The sequence below is a fragment of the Bos mutus genome, chromosome 26 (assembly GCF_027580195.1).
Source record: "Bos mutus isolate GX-2022 chromosome 26, NWIPB_WYAK_1.1, whole genome shotgun sequence".
Taxonomy (NCBI): Eukaryota; Metazoa; Chordata; class Mammalia; order Artiodactyla; family Bovidae; genus Bos; species Bos mutus.
The window spans coordinates 12,451,506-12,471,174 of record NC_091642.1 but is presented as its reverse complement, the minus strand read 5'-3'; the positions used below and the strand labels follow the sequence as shown (position 1 = coordinate 12,471,174).

At 54.0% G+C, this 19,669-nt stretch overlaps 1 protein-coding gene across 1 annotated transcript in view; it reads left to right on the top strand.

Moving 5' to 3' along the window:
• GRK5 (G protein-coupled receptor kinase 5) overlaps window positions 1-11,030 on the top strand; it is a 232,659-nt gene extending 221,629 nt beyond the window's left edge. The window contains exons 13-16 of the mRNA XM_070363781.1: window positions 2,245-2,382; window positions 3,195-3,332; window positions 4,136-4,267; window positions 6,528-11,030. Of these exons, the coding sequence (XP_070219882.1) occupies window positions 2,245-2,382; window positions 3,195-3,332; window positions 4,136-4,267; window positions 6,528-6,626 (507 nt within the window). The 3' untranslated portion in view covers window positions 6,627-11,030. The remainder of the gene's footprint in view (window positions 1-2,244; window positions 2,383-3,194; window positions 3,333-4,135; window positions 4,268-6,527) is intronic.
• The last annotated feature ends 8,639 nt before the right edge of the window (window positions 11,031-19,669 follow it).

The following is a 19,669-nucleotide window of genomic DNA, read 5'->3' as shown; positions in this document are numbered from 1 at the left end:
GGGCCTGATCGTAAGGAGACCACGGAGGCCCAGGGCAGCTCCAGCCCCCACTGCTGAGGAAGATTTTTATACAAACAGCAATAAAGTTAGTCCCCAGCCCCCATTCCATCTTGGCAGCCACAAGACCCCCTCCACTGCCCCTGTGGTCCAGAAGTGCATGCATCTCATTGTCCTGTCTCCTGGGTCCGGTCCCTAAGCCCAGACCTCAGCTCCCACCTTTATTAGGCCCCTGCTGAGTCCAGCACTGTTCTTTCCCCACTAGCCCTGTATCCGTCTCAGTCTCACCCATCCTTTCAGCCCATCGCTAGTCATCCTCCTCCAGGAAGCCCTCTCTGCCTGCCCCATCCACCTAAACTCACACCATCTCTCCCTCTTGCTTCTCCTGGTTTATACCTGATATAATATTTGTGAACTCTTGACCTGATGCCCAGGTTGCAAACAGGCAACATATAGGTGGGTGTTTATTTTAGCTGAACAGTGTTTTAGAAAAAAAGTGAAGAGTAGGTTAATTGCCAAGATTTTTAAATGGGGCAAAAGCACATAAAAACCGGGATTTTCTGGCTTCTTTTGAAAAAAGCAGAAGCCCCGGACACCTGCCAACATTCCTGCCTGGCAGGAGCTGAAGGACAGCCTGGCATGGCCCACGCAGCCCACCCCTCACCTTTTTCCCTCACTGTGTCATCTGTCTGGCCAGCCCCTGCAGCCTTTGGGCCCTGCAGCCTCTGCGATTTCTTGGAGACAAGCAAAGCCCCAGGAGAAGAGCAGGAGTGGCCCTGAGCCACCAGTCCATGGGGCCAAGCCTGCCTGGGGGGTCGGTAGACCGAGTGGGGCGACGTTGTGAGCGGCTGTCTCACAGCTTCGTCCCTTTGAGGCCGTGATCCGTTGCTCGCCCCACTGTCGCCTTTCACTCCTTAGTTTGGGGGGAGGACAGTCCCAGCAAGTCTCCTCTCCAGACTGTGGACGCCAGGAGGCCCCCTGCCTCTCAGAATGAGCATGTGCAGAGGCCACCAGGACTCTGGTAGAAGAAAGGGCTGGACTCCCTCCAAGGTGCGAGCTGCCCACTTAGATTTCTGTCTCAAAGCAGACACTTAGTAGATTCCAACTGTGTACATGGTGGAGTGCTCAGTGTGGCGGGGAGGAGAGAGAAGCACAGGCTTCCCCTGGGACTGGGGAGGGGGCTGATGCCCTGCAGTCATGTGGGGGCCCCGCCTCATCTTCAGCTGTGGCCCGCCCCTCCCCCTCCCTTCCCCTTCCTCCTCCCCCCTCCCCATCTTTCATTCACACCTTCCTCCAGTTTGGTCTGGTGGCATGACTGTTCCTGTAGCCCCTTCCTCTCCTAATAACCTTCCATCCTGCATTTTGTTTGTGATGAGGACCTTTCTCCACCCCCAACCATCCTTGGCTCCCCACTACCTCTGTATTAAAATCCTACCTCCAGACCTGGCCTCCAGGACCCTCCATCACTCTCCCCAGCTGGTCCCTTTCACTGTGACCCATCTCTCTCACTCCCATCCTTCCCTCAGACTCAAAGATGAGTGTTCTCCAAGCTTGCCCTGCTGACGCTGTCACAGGTCCCTCCAGTGCCTTCTCCCGGCCTGGAAAGCCTGTCTCAGACGCCCCCTCCCCAGACCACCTCCTGATCCCTCAGCTAACAGCCAGTTCTCATTTCCTTTGCCACTGTGGTGTCGCATCTGCCTTGCCCTGATGGGTCCTCTTAACATGACTTTGCTGAGGCCAGACCCTCAGCATCCCGTCTCTCGGCGCCTCCTGGGTGCAAGTCTGCAATGTACTTACGAATCGCGTAAACGAATGAGAGAACCCACAGACCAGTCTTTGCCCTTGGTAGCTTACCTGGAGCAGAAGAGGGGATGCCAGTTCAGCATACACTAGTGGGTGCCAGGTACGCACCAGGCTCTGGACATGCAGTCGTGGGCAGAATCAGACAGGACTCCTGCTCTCCTGAGGGTTCCAGGCATCTGAGCATGCTGGGATCCTGGGACCACAAAGCGCATCGCGGTTCAGGAGAGCCTCCCAAATCAGGGTCGAGCGGTGTCTGATGGGAACCTGGGGTGGCCCAGGGCTGGTGGACGTGAGCGAAGGGATGTCTTGGCAGGGGATGGCTCGGGGATTCTTGTGTGGAAGGGAGGTGATCACAAGCTCTCCAAAGCCCCTCGCCCCTCGGGCCTCTGGGCAGGAGGAAAGGCCCCCCACCCGGCGTGTCCTCATGGGGCTCTCCTTTTGCAGCTGCTCACCAAAGATGCAAAGCAGAGGCTGGGCTGCCAGGAGGAAGGGGCCGCGGAGGTCAAGAGACACCCCTTCTTCAGGAACATGAATTTCAAGCGCTTAGAGGCCGGGATGTTGGATCCCCCCTTTGTTCCAGATGTGAGTAGCTCCCCAGCCTGGACTGAGCCTGTGCACTGGTTTATGACCTTCGACTTTGCTAAATGTCTGTGAGGGGCCCTGGACCAGGGGCTGAGACCCATGGGCAGGGGGTGGCTCCCATCTGCCAGTAGCAGAGCATCGCCTGGTCTGAGGAGGTCTCTCTGCACCCACCCTAGCTTCATCACCTCTATGAAGTTTTCATTTCCAGATTCCCAGGCTCCTAGAGCCCTTGGGAGCCCTCCCCCACCGATCTTGAACTCCCAGAGGGCAGGGCCCGGGTTTGTCTCTGTGAGTCCCTGAACTGCAGCCCCAGAGCATGTTTGGCGGACAAGAGAGATGAAAGAGATCACCAGGGTTACAGCATCAGGTCCATAGCAGCACTGACAACAGCCTCCTGTCCTAGTGCCTCGATTGTCCCCATTTTGCAGGCGAGGAAACTAAGGCCTTCAGGGGTTATGTGACTTTCCCAAAGTACCTAAGCACCACAGCTGGGACCCCAGCCCAGGGCTGTGTGTGGCAGACGAGCCTGCATGGTGACCTACCGCTTCTGACTGGCCTCTGATGTGGGAAGGGCCAGAGTGGTCCTCCTGGGGACATGCCCCATCACAGCCTGTGTGGGTCAGTGATGGCAGGAAGGCGCCTTGAGTTCTCATCACCCCAACTGGGGGCCCCTTGGTCCCACTGAGCCAGGGCAGCCCAGGTTCCCAGGGCTGGGGGGAGGCCCTGGGAGACCACCCCTGCCCCCCCTTCCCTGCACCACCCCACCACCACCCCCCCGCCCCCGCTCCCCATTCAAATCCCTCCCTCCCCAGCCCCGGGCCGTGTACTGCAAGGACGTCTTGGACATCGAGCAGTTCTCCACCGTGAAGGGCGTCAACCTGGACCACACGGACGACGACTTCTACTCCAAGTTCTCCACGGGCTCTGTGCCCATCCCGTGGCAAAGCGAGGTGAGCACGGTGGGGTCCTCAGCTTCACCCCAAAGCGGGGGCGGGGCTGCTCTGACGGCGAGGCGGGGGAAGGGGGGGACGGGGGCGGTGTTCTGGTGGGCAGACTGGGGCGGTGGCGTGCTGCAGGGTCAGGAGCTGGCGGGGTGGGGAGAGGAGGCCTATCCAGATGACTCTGGAGAAGCGTGGCTGGGAAACGGCAGCAGCTGGAGGCCCGAGGTGGGTGATGGAGTCGGGGTGGTTACCTGAGGACTGAAGATGCACCAGCAGGCAAAACTGCATCCCTCCTTTGGGGATCTTAGTGCAGGGTGAGCCAGCAAAGTGCTCCCATTACCGCACTGCACACGAGGATGGAGCCCAGTCCGAGCTGGTTCATGTGAGATAGACATGATGGGGAGGTTGGCCTGCAGCCCTGGAGTGGGACGGTGCAGAGCCCTGGGGTGAAGGAGGAGCTGAGGGTGGCTGGAAAATGAGCACCTCCATCCCAGCCTCCGTGGCCGGCTTCTGTCTTCTGAGTGAGGACGGCTCACCAGGCGGTCTGGGAGAGGCATGGGCAGGCGGGGAGCTGCTGGGGTCTCACCCCGGGCGAGTGGAGGGCCTGGCCGGCTTCTGGCTTCTGAGTGAGGACGGCTCACCAGGCGGTCTGGGAGAGGCATGGGCGGGCGGGGAGCTGCCGGGGTCTCACCCCGGGCGAGTGGAGGGCCTGGCAGGGACAGTGTCACCCACGGCCGGGCTGCTGGGCTGCCTGTCCCCCCGGGATGGCCTGGACAGCCCTTACCCTGCCTGTGTTTTGACCGCTTCTCCAGATGATAGAAACAGAGTGCTTTAAGGAGCTGAACGTGTTCGGACCCCACGGTACCCTCTCACCGGACCTGAACCGAAGCCACCCTCCGGAACCGCCAAAGAAAGGGCTGCTCCAGAGGCTCTTCAAGCGTCAGGTGAGACCCTCACCTCCCACCCCAACCTGGATGCCCTGGTCTCAGCTCCGGGAACCCCAGGCCTGACCCTTGCATAGCACTGAGACCAACTTGCTGGCCGGGGAGACCAGGGGTTGCAGCTGCAGCCTGGAAGGACAGGCAACCTGTGTGAAGTGCCTTGAAACCCACTGGTTAATGAGGTCCCCAGAGCGGAGGGGCAAACCCAAAGTTCACCCTCTGTCAGGGTTCCTCAGCCTCAGCGCTGTCGATGCATTGGGTTTATTCTTTGTTGTGGGGGCTGTCCTGTGCCTTTAGGGGTTCAGCAGCACCCCTGGCCTCCAGCCAGTAGATGGCAGTAGCATCCACTCCTGTGTGTCAGTCAAATATGTCCCCAGGGCCTGGGGACAAAAAACGTCCCTGGTTGAGAATCTTTGTAAAGGCGACGCCAGTTATGCACGCAAAGATTTGACAGAGAACAGGTGTACCTGGTGTTGCACAGGCGATCCCCACAGAACCTCGGGGCTCCTGAGGAGGGGCCCTGTAGTTTGATGCTGGGCCTTCCAGCCGGCAGCCAGAGGAGACTTTGTCCCTCAGGAAAAGGTATTCTTCTCTCAGAGCCTGGTGTTGGATCAAGGGTTGATGGGGCCAAATGGGAGAAATGTCCCAGGCAGGACCAGGCAGGCCTTGGAGAGAGACCCCTACCCTCATCCCTGCCACCAAGAAGGGGTTAGTCACTATAGCGCCCCCTCCTGGCCTGGTCCTTTAAGAAGGCGTGGTCCCATCCCCAGACCTGCGAGGCCCCTGGTTCCTTACTCTCCTCTCTCCCAGCCCACAGGAGCAGCCCCTCTCCCCAGGGGGATGAAGAGGTGAAGGCAGGTGCAGCTCTGTCCCCAGACCCTTGGCATCCCACCTCCCTCCCCCTTAAATAACAGGGACCAGATGGCTGTGGCACTCCACCGTGGGCCAGGCCCTGCGCTGAGTGCTTTTTGAAGGCGTCTCCTATTTAATCTTCATAAAACCCCAGGCCTCCGTTCAGCCATTCATTCCACCAGTGTGTATTGAGAACCTACTCATGCCAGACTGTTACCTGAGGACTTAGGATGCAGCAGCAGGCAAAACCGCATCCCTCCTTTGGGGACCTTAGCGGAGGGTGAGCCCCGGAAGTGCTCCCATCACCCCATTTCACAGATGAGGAAACTGAGGCTGAGAGGGGTTAGGGAACTTGCTCAAGGTCACACAGCCTGTGAGCCCACGCAGAGGATCTGGGATAACAGGGTGGGGAGCATGGATCTGGCAGAATCCAGAGAGAAAATGCAGACTGAGGGCCCAAGTTTGCAGTTTTATCTAGAAACTTCATGAGAGTTTCACCCCCTATTCCACAAACATACTCATCTCCGCCTACTGTAAAAATATAATTTTCAAATGCCTCCATCAAGTAAAATTGAAATTCCAGACAGAAATGACCTCCACCTCTGACAGGACAGCCCCAGATTCTGGGACAGGTGTTTGCTATGGAAGCTCACAGTCCAGGTTCAAATCCAGCCCTGACCCCTTCCCGGTTGGGTGGCAGCTCAATGACCCTCTCCCAGCCTCTGTTTGCCCATCGGAAAATGCAGGATGGAGATGCTCGCTGCCCGGGGTGGAAAGAGGACTTAGTGGGGTGGAGAACAGTGGCCTCAGCACGTGCCCGACAACACCACCAACGGGGGGAGCAGACGCCCGGAACTTTCCTCTCCTGGGATGGGATGCTGAGAGACTTCCGGGGGTGCTAAGGGTGAGCAGCTCGTGGTTCCGGAGCCGGGCACCCAAGAGAGCCCTTTGTATACACAGCCTTGTTTCCTTTTTCCAACAGCCCTGGGCACAAGTGGCTCCTACCCCACCTTACAAAGGCTAGGCAGCCAACGGAGTCAGACGCTTGCTCAAGGTCACTCAGCTAAGAAGTGGCACATTTAGGGTTTGAACTGGCAGCCTAACTCCAGGCCAGCAGGTCTAACCATGTAGATATTAATATAGAGGGACCGCCTCCTTCCTGGCTTGGGCTTCTGGAGAAGCCCTCCGCCCGGGCACCAGGAGAAGCCCTCTGCCCGCAGGGTGGTCTGTGGACCTAGGCCTGTGGGGGGAAAACAGAAGGCAGCAGAAAGCAAGAGGGAGGGCTGGTCACCCAAGCCCCTTCCGGCTCAGATTCCGAGGCCCCTGTGAGGCGAGGGCCCCAGGGCCTGACTCTGCAATGACTGACTTGCTTTTGCTCTCTCTCTCCTCTCTGCTCACCGCCCCCTCCCAGCATCAAAACAATTCCAAGAGTTCACCCAATTCCAAGACCAGTTTTAACCACCACATCAATTCAAACCACGTGAGTTCAAACTCCACCGGAAGCAGCTAGTTGCAGCTCTGGCCTGAAGTCCACGGTGGGACCAGCCTGGACCCTTCTTCTTAGAAGCAGAATTGCAACCAGAGGAGCTCCCACCCTGGCGGGCGGGCGGGGAAGCCCTCCAGGAGCCGGGGAAGGAGGCGGCCCACCCCTGAGATGGGGAGCCTCCCAGTTCCTCAAAGAGATTTCCACTCAGGTCTGTGTTTGGAGGCGGCCCTCGAGCCGAGATGGATTGGACGTGTCTCTGGCGAACATTGCAATAGAAATCCAGTTGGATACAACTTGCACGTATTTTAATAGCATCCTAATAACTAGAACTGAATTTTGTCTTTATTATTTTTAAAGAAAAGTTTTGTAAATTTCTCTATTGTCTCAGTTTACATTTTGTATATTTGTATTTAAAAGAAAGTCAGACTTTGAGGGTGTATATTTTCTGTGCAGCCACTGTTAAACCATGTGTTTTAAGACATTTTAGAGGGGGATTGGTGGGAGGGGGGGATTTACAACAGCAATGAAAAATGTGACTCAAGACTTCCAGAGCCTCAAATGAGAAAATGTTTTTATTAAATGTAGAAAATGATCCACACTTCACCTTTAAAGGATTGGTTGTATCCATCTCTATAAGCTTTTCCTCATTTGGCATCCTCGTTCTGTTGGCTTGTAACCATCTGAATTAAATGCCCAAAGGCACACTGGGACATCACCCCCAGCCAGAATACCTTCCATTGGGTGCGTGGAGTCACCTGAGCTCTGCTCCATCAGAACATGCACTTCCCTTTGGGGGCACGTGATGCCGCCGTTGCTTCGGGCTCGGCCTCCTCTTCTGAAAGGCGGCCAGTACTTGGAGCTGAGAGTCTTCAGCACAGTGATGTCTAGGCCTCTTCTTTCTGAGCAGGTTCTGACTGCTGGAGCCAGTGTGTTTTCAAGAGTCTTGCATTTGGGGATTACTTTATTCTATTTTAAAGAGACACATAGCAAGGATAAGTAGTCATGGAACCCCAAGAGTCCCAAGCCCTTCCAGCCCATGGAAGCATCAGGGGGCAGAGGTCTTGGGTTTGTAGAGGGGAGAGTGGTTTGCCCAGGGCCTCCAGGCATATCCCTTGAGTATATACGGATCAGAAGGTCTTGAGAGCTTCGAGGGGCCCAGGTGACATGGATGGATGGATGGATGTGGTTGGTTCTCCAAGCAAATGGGAGAGGCTGGGCCACCAAAGGAGCTCAGGACTCACCGTCCTTTCTGGGCGAGGGAGCGCAGAGGCACGTATTAACTGGGCATCTCAAGTCTCCAGGCACAAGCAGCCCCAGGGGACTTGGTGGCTTTGCCAGCCCAGGGCCTCTAGAGGGCCCTTTGAGCATGGCCGTCCAGCCCCAGGTTGCCTCCGGCCTTCCCCTGCTGCCTTCACAAGATGACAAGGAGCAAATCTGCCTTTGCCTCCCCTCCCGGACGGGGTGAAAAGTCAACATCCCATGCTCCCCTGCCTGCCCAGTTGGCCTCGGTCAGACCTGGTCTCAGCCACCAGGCAGCTACCCGGGTTTCTCCCGGTGTGGGCCCTGTACTTCCTGCGGTGACATCTCCCATCAAAATACAGATTCCGGGCTCCACCCCAAACCCACAGAATGGGGTTTTCTGGGAGTAGGTCCAGGAACCCGCTTCTTCAGAAGGCTTGCCAGGTCACTTTGCTGCACCCCGGAGTGTGAGAGCCACGGCCTCAGGCCACCCGTGGGGCTTCCGATTCTCCCAAACTTACTTCTGTAGGTGACCAGGCAGCTTTGGAGCCTGAGGTTTCAGGAAGAGAGAGAAGCCAGTGTGTCAGCCTTGTGTGTAGTTCCCATGCTCTTCCCCAACCCTTGCCACTGGGTCTGGGCGCTAGACAGGCGCCTGACCTTTGCAACTGACCATTTTGAGGCCATTTTACAAGCAAAGAGGAGCCAGGAAACAGTTGGGCTTCCCTCAGATCCCTTTAATACAGTATTATTTTCTTCAAGACCAGCTCATGTCTCCAAGGCTGCTTCCCTTCGCTTTCCTGGGCTGAGTACAAGATGAATACAAACAGCTATACTGAATTTTTGCTGAGGAAGTGGAGCTCTTTGACCAGTATTTTAAGATCCTCGAGCTCTGACTGACCTTCCTTTCTTAATCAAAAGAGGGACAGTCATCCTGCTGGGATAGTCACCAGCCCACGCCACCACCCTCCTGTCTGGAAGTTTCATTCATTTTGCCGCGTTCACAGCGACCCAAGCTTTTCCAAATTGACTGGTGTGCAGAAGTCCGTCTCTTTGCACCTCAAAGCCAATGCACTGTCGGTTTGCATTAAGCATCCTCAAGGAGCAAGAAAGGAAACATGAACCAGTGTGTTTCTACATTGTGAGAGCAGAGATGCTAAAAGCACAGAGCTTTGCATGGCTCTCAGAATCACAGGCGTCTTGCTTCACAGTCACTACCTGCCCCCGAGTGCCCAGAGGACACAGAGTCAGACTCGTTGGCCTTTGCAATCCTGCTCTTCCTTTAGGCCCATTGCTCTGTACTTCATTTAGAATAGTGCCTGAAAGTCAGCCCCCTCCTCTCGGGGTCCCCACAGGTCCTGCCCCTGGATGCCCCGACCCTGTACCAACCGCCCCCCACAAGCTTCTACTCTGGCTTGTTTTCTATAGCTGCATTTTTTTAAAGATTTCTTTTTAATTAAGAAGAAAACTTCCTACCATCCACCTGTCCAGGATGAGGCATCTTTGGACAGCGAGTGGATTTAAATCTTTTTACTGCATTGGAGCTCTTCATGGAAGAGCCTTTCTTCCTCCGAGTCTTTATGTTCTTCTCACCGGATCTTCGCTGACTTTGTGCCTTTGACGTGAGACGCAGGGTCTTGCAAAAGCGTCTCTGCTTCCACTTTTCAGGAGACAAGCCGCTGTACCCGGTGGGATGGGGGTGGTCTCTCTGCCATGATCACCATGACCCAGGAGTGTTTCTCAAGCCCCTGGCGGTGGGATTCTCCCATAATATCACTCTTAAGATCACAAAGACCCAACCCCACCTTCCTGGAGGATGGCACCACCTCCCACAACAGCTCATCCTCTGATCTTTCTAGGCCGGATCATCACTTTGAAAACCACGAGGCTTCTTACAAGGGCAGTTGGCTGGCACAGTAGTCAAATGTTGCTCTGTCTTGAGCAGTCCCAGGAGGGCTTCTGTCCCAAAAGGCACTGCTCTCAGCAAAAGAGAGCCTCTGTGTCAGAGGCCATGCTCCCTGGAAGCTCACAGTGGGGTCTGGTGTGTGCACGCTTCTCAGGCAGCCCATGGGGGCAAATGGCAGTGAGTTCTGAGATCACGTGTGGGAGTGCAGCCTTGACATCAAAGGCACAAGTGGAATGTGGCTGCCTGCCCTTGGACCTAGCAAGCCTGGATGATGTTGAGGGCCTGCCCTCCGAGAGGCAGGAGGTGTCCAAGCTATTCCAAGGTGCCCAGCTCACCATGGAGGCTCCTCATCCTTTCACACCCTGTCCTCCCCCCATCCCTCGAAGTTTTCCCACCAACTTTCTCATGCAAACTGCTGACCCAGACCTCAATACAGAGGGAGCCCCGCAGCCCCCTGAACTTGGCACCCTAGGCCTCGGCCAAGGGGAACAGCAGCCTTGCCGACTGTCAGCAGTCCCCAGAGATGAAGAGGGAACGCTAGCCAGGGTGACACTGGGCTCGCCTCTCAGTTTGCTATGTGATTGTGTACCTGGGGGCAACCCCTCTGGTCGTCTCCTGTTCTCTAGCTCCACACTCTGAAGTAGGACCTCCTAACATTTTAGCCTTTGTACAGAAAGCATGTGAAGTCTTTGTGCATCTCCAAGCGCAGGGCTGTGAGTCATGAATGGCAGAGAGCTCACGTCTTTCTGATCACAACAGACCAAGACGGTGACACCTCATCCCCCGAGACCCCTTCTGTACCTACAACAAACCAGCCCAGCTTTTCCAGCTCCAGCAGGTGGGGTGCTCATCAGGTCTAACTTTAAAGTCTTGTGCTGTGGACAGTGGCTAAAACTTTTGAAACGCTAGCTCTCCTTCCGAGGGAAAGACACACCCCAAAAGAAGAATCTAGACGTCTTGCTCCGGTGCATCACTAAGTCATTTTTGTAATAGATCAGAAGCAAGTGTTCTCAATTAGAAGAGCTTCGTGGCTGTTGGTAGTGCGAAAATAATAATTCTTCTAGTATCCAAAGGTTTCTTTTTTTTTTTTTTCAGGGAAATTTTAACATTGATGAATAAAAATAGTTCCATTTTGGAGGTCGTTCCTGAAGAGACCGGCTTTTGTTCTCCTGCTGCTCTGAATCTTTGTATGTTTCCTCGAATATGTCACAGTGCTGCTGTATCTAGATCGAACCACTGTTGTTTTGGTTTTTTTTTTAAGAGAAATAAATTCCTTAATGAAAATACGGCTGCATTCTTTCCTTCTGAGCTGTTCTGTTCCTTCTGCCAAAGCCAGCTGCCCTCAAGATGCCAGGACCTGCCGCTTCGGTCTCTGAGTTAAACTTTCATCAGGTGGATGGTTCAGCCCCACCCAAGGCTGGCCCTGTACTGACCATCCGACCTGACCACAGCTAGCCCCACTCCGGGGGGCAGGGCCTAAGGACCCCTTTCTAGGCTGTTTGACTTCTGATCCCAAACCCAACAGATGGCTCCAGAGTGCTCCTGTCACATGATGCCAGGCAGGATGGGGTGAGCGGGCCCAAGTCAGTGCCTGCACCCCAACGTGAGATGGGGCACCTCCCCCAGCAGGTTTTATTAATACCCGACAAAGGCCATAACTCCGAGATGGGCTCTGCAGACAGGACCTCTTCTGCCTTTCAGCCTTCACAGAGCTGCATGTCAGAACTGCACACCAGCACAGCAGGATGGCCTTTGTGCCTCTGAACCCAGAGTCCCAGTCTAGGCCCCGAGAGCCCTCAGTCTCCCTCTCCACCTGCTTGGCCCAGTAGGACAATGAGCAGGACTTTGGGTGCTAAGTGGGCTTCCCTGGAAGCTCAGCTAGTAAAGAACCCACCTGCAATGCAGGAGACCCCAGTTTGATTCCTGGATCAGGAAGATATGCTGGAGAAGGGATAGGATACCCACCCCAGTATTCTTGGGCTTCCCTAGTGACTCAGCTGGTAAAGAATCCACCTGCAATGTGGGAAATCTGGGTTCGATCCCTGGGTTTGGAAGATCGCCTGGAGAAGGGAACAGCTACCCACTCCAGTATTCTGGCCTGGAGAATTCCACGGACTGTATAGTCCATGGGACCGCAGAATCGAACATGACCGAGTGACCTTCACTTTGGGTGCTAACAACACTTTACTGACCGTCAGTAGGACCTGAGTGGCCACTTATCACTGAGCCTCAGTGGCTTCATGTGTAAAATGGAATAGCACCTGCCAGGAGCAGAGGGTGGAGTGGGGGACTCCTGAAAGATTCAGGAGGACCCTGTAATGCTCAGAACAGAGGCCTCTGTCCTGGAGGACACAGCCACCCTGGCTGTCTTTGGTCCTAGAACAGGGTGGGGGTCCTAGACCCACACACATCAGCCCCTCACAGCCCCAAGTGGAGCTGGTTTCAGCCCCAGCACCTGGTGAGGGAGGCCCTGAGCTGGGAGTCGAGGCTTGAGCCTCCTGCTTCACAGGGATGGTAGGAATCAGAGTCATGTTGTCCTCTGGCTCCTGGAGCAGGGTCTGGTGAGCAATAGGGGTGGGGAAGGGTGGGGAACCTGGTGGGCTGAGGTGACCTCACCTGGAGAGAAAGTAGAGGAGGAAGTGCGCTGAGCCTCTGAACAGGGGTGGGGAGCCCCTGCCTTACCTGCCAGGGGCTATTCTCTCGGTGGCCCTGGCATTTTCTCTGGGATCTTCTCCCGCCGTCCCATAAACCCTCCTATCTGAGCTGGCCCCGCAGGCAGACAGAGGGCTCGAGGGGGAAACTCCAGCCTCAGGCCCCTGCCGCCCCTCCCACCCACACCCTCTGCCCAGTGACTTGAGCGTTTCCCAGGTAGACGGGGCGAGCCGGGGGCAGACAGTATCTCTCAGTCCCCTCCCTCACTCCAGACAGCCATGGATTTGCTAAGTGTCCTCGTGACTTTTGCCAAAATGTCCTCCAACTAGTTCATTTCCCAGGCTCTGAGTGGACACCCCCCCAGGCACTAAGGAGCTTCAGGCTGCTATCCTCTGGAACAGGGTCTGTGGGGTCACAGGACCGACTTGACACCCCTGGAGACCGTGAAGAGGAAGGAAAGAGAAGCCCTCGGGGACGGACACTTAGGCAGCAGCAGGCCAGGGCCCCTGGCAGCACTTTGCCCAGCTGTGCCTCAAGCCAAACACTGCCCGGACGGGGTCTGCTGTGGGTAGGGGCAGAGAGCACAAGGAGGAGGCCGTTCGTGTGGCTAGAGGGTGAGTGCTCACCCTACTCAGTCAAACTCAGATAAAGCCTCTGTCCTCTTCAGCTTCATTCCAGGGGCCATCAGCCCCCTATTCCATAGATAAAAACCAGGGTGTGTGGAGACTCAGGCCAGTGCCTCTCACCTGAGGGAACACAGCCTTACCTGAGCTCTTTGTAAACCACAGACTCTGATTTACCAGGCCTGGGTCAGGGTCTGCCTGCCTAACAAGCTCCCAGGAGAAGCTTCCGTCCACGGGCGACCGTTGAGAAGAGAACTTCAAAGTGGAGCGTCAGGCCAAGGTCTGTAGTCAAGCCAGGGCCTACGTTCCCACCGCTGTCCCCTCAGGCCCTGCACTCGGAGGTATTGATGTCTTAGGGAGACTGGAGTATGTTCGCCCTGCCCTGAGTGGGGCTCACACTAGTGCTTCTCAAGGTCTGGTCCCTGGGAGCTCGGGCAAACTCTCACCAGCCCCCACCCAGGCCCACTGAGTCAGGAACTCTGGGCAAGACCTGGTAACAGGCCATCCAAGTGATTTAGGACACACTTAGGTTTGAGGGCCACTGATTTACAAAGTGCTTTCATCTCCCTGAAATCTCACTGAAGCCCAGGGTCTCCCTGTGGACAGCTTGTTAAGCTGAGACATCCTGGGTGAGGTTTGCATGTATAAAAATGGAGATGGTGCATGTGGCTGACTGCCTTGGTTCTCCAAAAATGGGAGCAAGGTGCACTGGGTTATCGTCTTGCCTTATATTTTAAAAAATGAAAGGATAAGCCAAAAACTTAAAGAAAAAATTACCTAAAGGGAGAGGTATGGGGGGTGGGGTGGGTAAACAGGTAATAAAAGCCAGGCCTCTCTGAAAGTGCTTGTAGACTTGACTTAGAAAGCCAGGGCTCAAATACAAAACAAGTCTGGAGTTAGGGGAGATTTTTGTCCAAAAGGGTTCTTGTAAAGGAAGAAAGAAGGGGTCATTGCAACAGAGGGACAGACGATATCTCAGAAGAGAGGCTGCTTTGACTCTGAGGCCTACAAGGGCTCAGGTGTTGGGTATAAAGGAGGTTTTCATTTAGAAGGGGAGTAAACAAGCCTCTTCGCACTCCACTTCCCACCCTCATTCTTTCTAGAAGAGGATGCTTCACCAAAAGTCCAGCGTATTCTCCAAGGGGCTGCATGCTGGCTCGGGCTGAGGGTGGGCCAGAGTTCAGGATCTGGAGGAAGGAAAGAAACAACCAAAGCTGGACTGACAAGCATTTTGCTCTGATGGGCCAGTAAGGACCAACATTTCAGCTATGGTTTAGGAGGCAAAGACGGGAACTTGGAGGGTCTGTGTCTGGCCTTGTCCTTTACAAACAGTAGGGGCATTCATGGGTCATACGTAAGTCATGTGGAAAAGAAGTTTCTTTGCAGTGAGATATTTTGGGGTTTTTTGTTTGTTTTCAGAATGCAAAAGGGTGAGGGGGTGTTCCTTTAAAGTCACTGTTTTTCAAGAGCAAGGACTCAGGTAAAATTCAACACTGTCACCGGTAAATGCTTTAGATGATTGTAAAACAAAACTTTTTTTAAAAGCATTCACTAACAGTGAGAATGGACATGTAACAACAGACTGATTCCAAATCAGGAAAGGAGTACGTCAAGGCTGTATATTGTCACCCTGCTTATTTAATTTCTAAGCAGAGTACATCATGTGAAATACCAGGGTGAATGAAGCACAAGCTGGAATCAAGATTGCTGGGAGAAATATCAATGGCCTCAGATATGGAGATGACACCACCCTTATGGCAGAAAGTGAAGAACTAAAGAGCCTCTTGATGAAAATAAAAGAGGAGAGTGAAAAAGTTGGCTTAAAACTCAACATTCATAAAGCTAAGATCATGGCATCTGGTCCCATCATTTCATGGCAAATAGGTGGAGAAACAATGGAAACAATGACAGACTTTATTTTGGGGGGCTCCCGAATCTCTGCAGATGGTGACTGCAGCCATGAAATTAAAAAACGCTTGTTCCTTGGAAGAAAAGCTATGGCCAACCTAGACAGCATATTAAAAAGCAGACACATTACTTTGCCAACAAATGTCCGTCTAGTCAAGGCTATGGTTTTTCCAGGAGTCACATATGGATGTGAGAGTTGGACTATAAAGAAAGCTGAGTGGCGAAGAATTGATGCTTTTAAACCATGGTGCTGGAGAAGACTCTTGAGAGTCCCTTGGACAGCTAGGAGATCCAACCAGTCCATCCTAAAGGAAATCAGTCCTGAATATTCATTGGAAGGACTGATGCTGAAACTCCAATACTTTGGCCACCTGATAGGAAGAACTAACTCATTTGAAAAGACCCTGCTGCTGGGAAAGATTGAAGGTGGGAGGAGAAGGGGACGACAGAGGATGAGATGGTTGGATGGCATCACCAACTCAATGGACACGAGTTTGAGTAAACTCCGGGAGTTGGTGATGGACAGAGAGGCCTGGCGTGGTGCAGTCCTTGGGGTCGCAGAGTCAGACATGACTGAGCGACTGAACTGAAAGATCAAAAGACAAACCTACCTGAGTATGCAGTTGGTGGGACAATCACACAGAACATTCCCAGGTGACTTTGAAACTGAGCAGGGCCCTGTGGGGCCCTCCCAACTCTAAAATCCCCTCTGTGTCCCATTTGTAGAAAAAGATGTCTAGACCTACCCCTAGTTCCAAAGAGAAGCCTCAGGCAGTTAAGAGGACAGAATCACAGTTTAGTTCTCCTGAAGGGATGAAGATAACAATGTAAAATATATTTGAGTTGTTTTCCAAAAACTAAGGCCCCCAGGTGGAGAATGGTGTCTACACCTGGCCACAAGCACGTAGACCCCACACTGGCTGGAACCAGAAGGATGAGATTCAGGGACGTCACCTGGTTACCTCACCACCAACCAATCAGAAGAAAGTCCCACTCCCTACAGCCATCACCCCAAGGTTTTCTTTTAAAAAGTCTTTCCCCAAGAGCCATCAGGGAATTGGGGTTTCCTGAGCACGAGCTGCCTGTTCTCTTTGGCCCCGAAATAAATCATTCTCTGTACTAAACTCCAGTGTTTTGGTTGTTTGGCCTCTCAGTCCTGAGCAGGAATGAAAATTTTCTAGCTACATTTTCTGACCAGCGATTACACGGTCAGGAGTGTCTGCCCCCCACCCCCACTGACCCTACCACATAAGCAAATGCTTAGCTCCTATCTCTCCCCAAATTTCAAGTTAGTTGCTTGTCCTGCAGCCTCAGCTCTCTGACGGGTTTAAGAAAAGTTGCTGTTTGCAGTTAACCCAGCTCCTCTCCTTTCACAGGTGTGAATTATTCTGTGTCTTGCTCTCCGCAGCTCTGCAGTGAGGCTGGAAAACACTCTGAAGGCTCTAGTGTGTCAAATCCAGACAGTGGGTCATACTCCCTCGCAGGAATGCAGGCTGGGTTTCTTTCCTAGCCTTTGCAGTCAGGAGCGGTTCCAACAGTGACGTCGGACCCCACTGAAACCTTGACCAAGGAAGAGCAGAGAGGGGCCGGGCCATAGAGGGCAATTCTGAAGTGCCTCTGGGCTCTGGGCGATTCCTGGGCCAGACAGGGGGGCTGGGTGTGCCAGGGCAGGGAGGAGAGTGGTCCCTTTCACTAGTGATCCCCAGGGTGGAGGAGAAGAAGAAGAAGGTCTTTCTCTCCCCACACCTGCTTCCTTCTAATTCATTCTCAAAAAGCAGAGAGAGCTTTAAGCTTAGTTAAAAAGTACTCCTCTCACCAGCTTTCCCCCTTATAATTGTGACTTGAGGAATAAGCAAGCCTTCCCCCGCAGCCAGGGTTTAGCCCCAAAGTGAAGACTCACACGTCCTTACGCAGGCTGCGTACAGAAATGGGGTGGGAGGGACAGGGAATGCCATGGACAAATTAACCAGCTGCCAGTAGAGAAAAAACTCTCGTTTCCAAACTCCTGCCAGAGTCTGTGTATCCGGCAGGACCCTCCAGTGTGAGGGCTGCCGTGGGCCTCCATCCTGCTCTCTCCACTTGTTTCCCTGCCCTCCATCTGGGAGCTGGAGAAAGAGGCAGAGGCTGCTGGACATCATTGTGTCAGGACCTAACCAAGGGCAGAGGAGTCTAGGTTTGTAGGGAAAGAACAAGCAGCCAAGATGGCGACGGTCAGGTTCTCTCGCCCCACGGCCTTCCCCTCTCACCCCGAGTTCTGTAAACAATGACTCTGCCTGGTGACCTAACAGCTGAGATCACTTACCGCGCTGCACACGCGTGTCATGATGCGCTGGCCTGGCCACAGGCCATGTTTGCTCTGTCTGCCTATATAAGCTTCACCTGCGACCCTCTCGACACCGCACCAGCTGTATTAGAGAATAAGCATGTCTGCAGCTCCTAAGGCTCCTTGAATCTTCTTCCAGATTCCCTGCTTGCGCCTTTCCTACCCTGGGTTCAGCAAACAATGTGAACAGCAAGAGGGCTGGCATAGTGGGCAGTGAGACAGCGAGACAATGTTGTATCACAGAGTCCCCTTCCTGGTTATAGACTCGGGGTGCCTGGCTGTGAGGATCAGTCTCTAGGAGATGGGGGAGCAGCTGTAAATAACAGGTCACTAGGAGAATGGTCAGGCCATTTAAGATGGCTGTTCTGGGGCGACCCTGGTGGCTCAGTGGTGAAGAATCTGCCTGCCCATGCAGGAGACAGGGGTTCGATCCCTGGTCCAGGAGGATCCCACCACATGCTGGGGAGCAGCTGGGCCTGGGAGCCACAGCAATTGAGCCTGGGAGCCACAACCGCTGAAGCCCATGTGCCCTGAAGCGTGTGAACCATGAGGCAGGTGGAGGGGAGCCTGCAATGAGAGACCCACACTTACTGCATTGAGAGAGGGGCCCATGCAGTAACAAAGACTCAGCACAGCCAAAGAGAGAATATTTTCTTTTTTTAAGTATATATGTTTTAAAAGATGGTTGTTTGTTGCTCTCTGTGAATCCTCTGCTCACCCAGGCTCTGCCTCACTCACATGACTATCCAATTCTCTTAACTACACAGCCTAGTAGCCAGGCCCACCTGACGTCAATTCCCTCATAAACCGGAGCCTCTCTCTCCCCTAAGTGCCAAAGCCTGCTGTTATGTTCTCCGCACACATTGGGGTGTTGCTCTGGGACCCTTTGTGTAAGATTCCCCCATCCCATTAGCCACTGAGGTCTCTCTTGCTGTCTCTGGGCTCTTCCATCTCGAGGCTGGGCAGCTACAAGGGGTTCAGGGCTCAGCCCAACACTAGTTCACACTCCTGGAGGCAGGAAGAAGTGTCTAAAGGAGGCATATTTGTGCGAGGCTTGCTTGGGGGACTGAGTGGGCACCATCCAGGGAAAGCGAGAACCCATCAGGGAGAGCAGGCATGCTAAACCCCCTGAGGGGGAGAGAATGTTCTAAGAAACTCAGATCCTTCTGTAGGTGCCAGGGTCTTGGGTTGCCCTTGTGGGTGAAGGTGGCTAAGGCAGGGCAATAGGGCCAATCTCCCGTCGAGGCTGAGTGTTTGCAAAGTGGGAGGAGGGCTGGATTGGCTCTGGGGCCCAGGGGATGGTCAACCTTGAGCCAAGGCTTGAGCTGGGGGACGTCCCCTGGGGAGCCCTCTGGGGAGATCTGTGTGAGTCTTTGGGCTATGGGGACATTTGTTTTGTTTTGTTTCTGACTGTGCTGTGAGGTTCCCCAACCAGGGATTGAACCCCTGGACCTTTGTGAAGTCCTGACAACTGGACCACGGGGGAATTCCCTGATGGGGACGTATTTTAGGTCCACTTAAAAGCCGTGTCCTCTGACTCTGTGATGTCTGTGTCCTGCGTTCAGGAAATTCTCTTCCAGATGTAGGGCCCTGTGCTGGGGTGGAGAGGAGACAGGGATTTGGGGTCTTCCTCACAAGGCCCCTCTGAGGCTGCCTGGTAGAAGAGGCAGCATTCAAGTGGTCCAGGAGATGAGGCTGGAGTCAACGAGCAGAGGGGTTGGAGGCCCGGGACAAAGTTGACTGAGCCTGGGAGGGGCCCTTAGGGTGAAGCATCTGCTCAGTGGGCGGCACCGCCCAATGCCCCAGCCCTTTTTCTAATTTACTGAAATGAGCCTTAAAAAGGGGCGAGAAGGGATGCAGCCAGAACACTAGCTCCAGAAAACAAATGATCACGCGGTTCCTTGCGTCTCACACCCTCTGCGGCCTCCCCGTCGCCCGCCACCTCTTCCCTCTCATTCCCAGGCCTTTGCACATGGTGTGCCCCTGTTGGTACCACCCTCCACCCCTCTTTTTAAAATTATTAACAGACTGTATCCTTTACTAGGCTTTATATTTTTAGAGCAGTTTTGGGTTTACAGAAAAATTGGGAAGAAAGTACAGAGAATGACCGTATGTCGCTTCTGCCACCCCTGATCCCCGCTCCCCAGCTCTGGAACACAATTTCCTCTGTTACCAATGTCTTGCATCAGTGTGGGGCTTTTTGTTACAATGGCTGAACCAATATTGAGGCCTTATTATAAAGTCCATAATTTACGCAAGGGCTCTGTGTCTCGGTGTTGTACAGATCTATGGGTTTGGACAAATACATAATGTCACGTTTCCACCATTTGAGAAACATACAGGAGGGTTTACTGCCCCTGAGTCCCCCTCTTCTCCACCTGTTCATCCCTTCTTCCTCCTACCGCCCCTATGACATTCT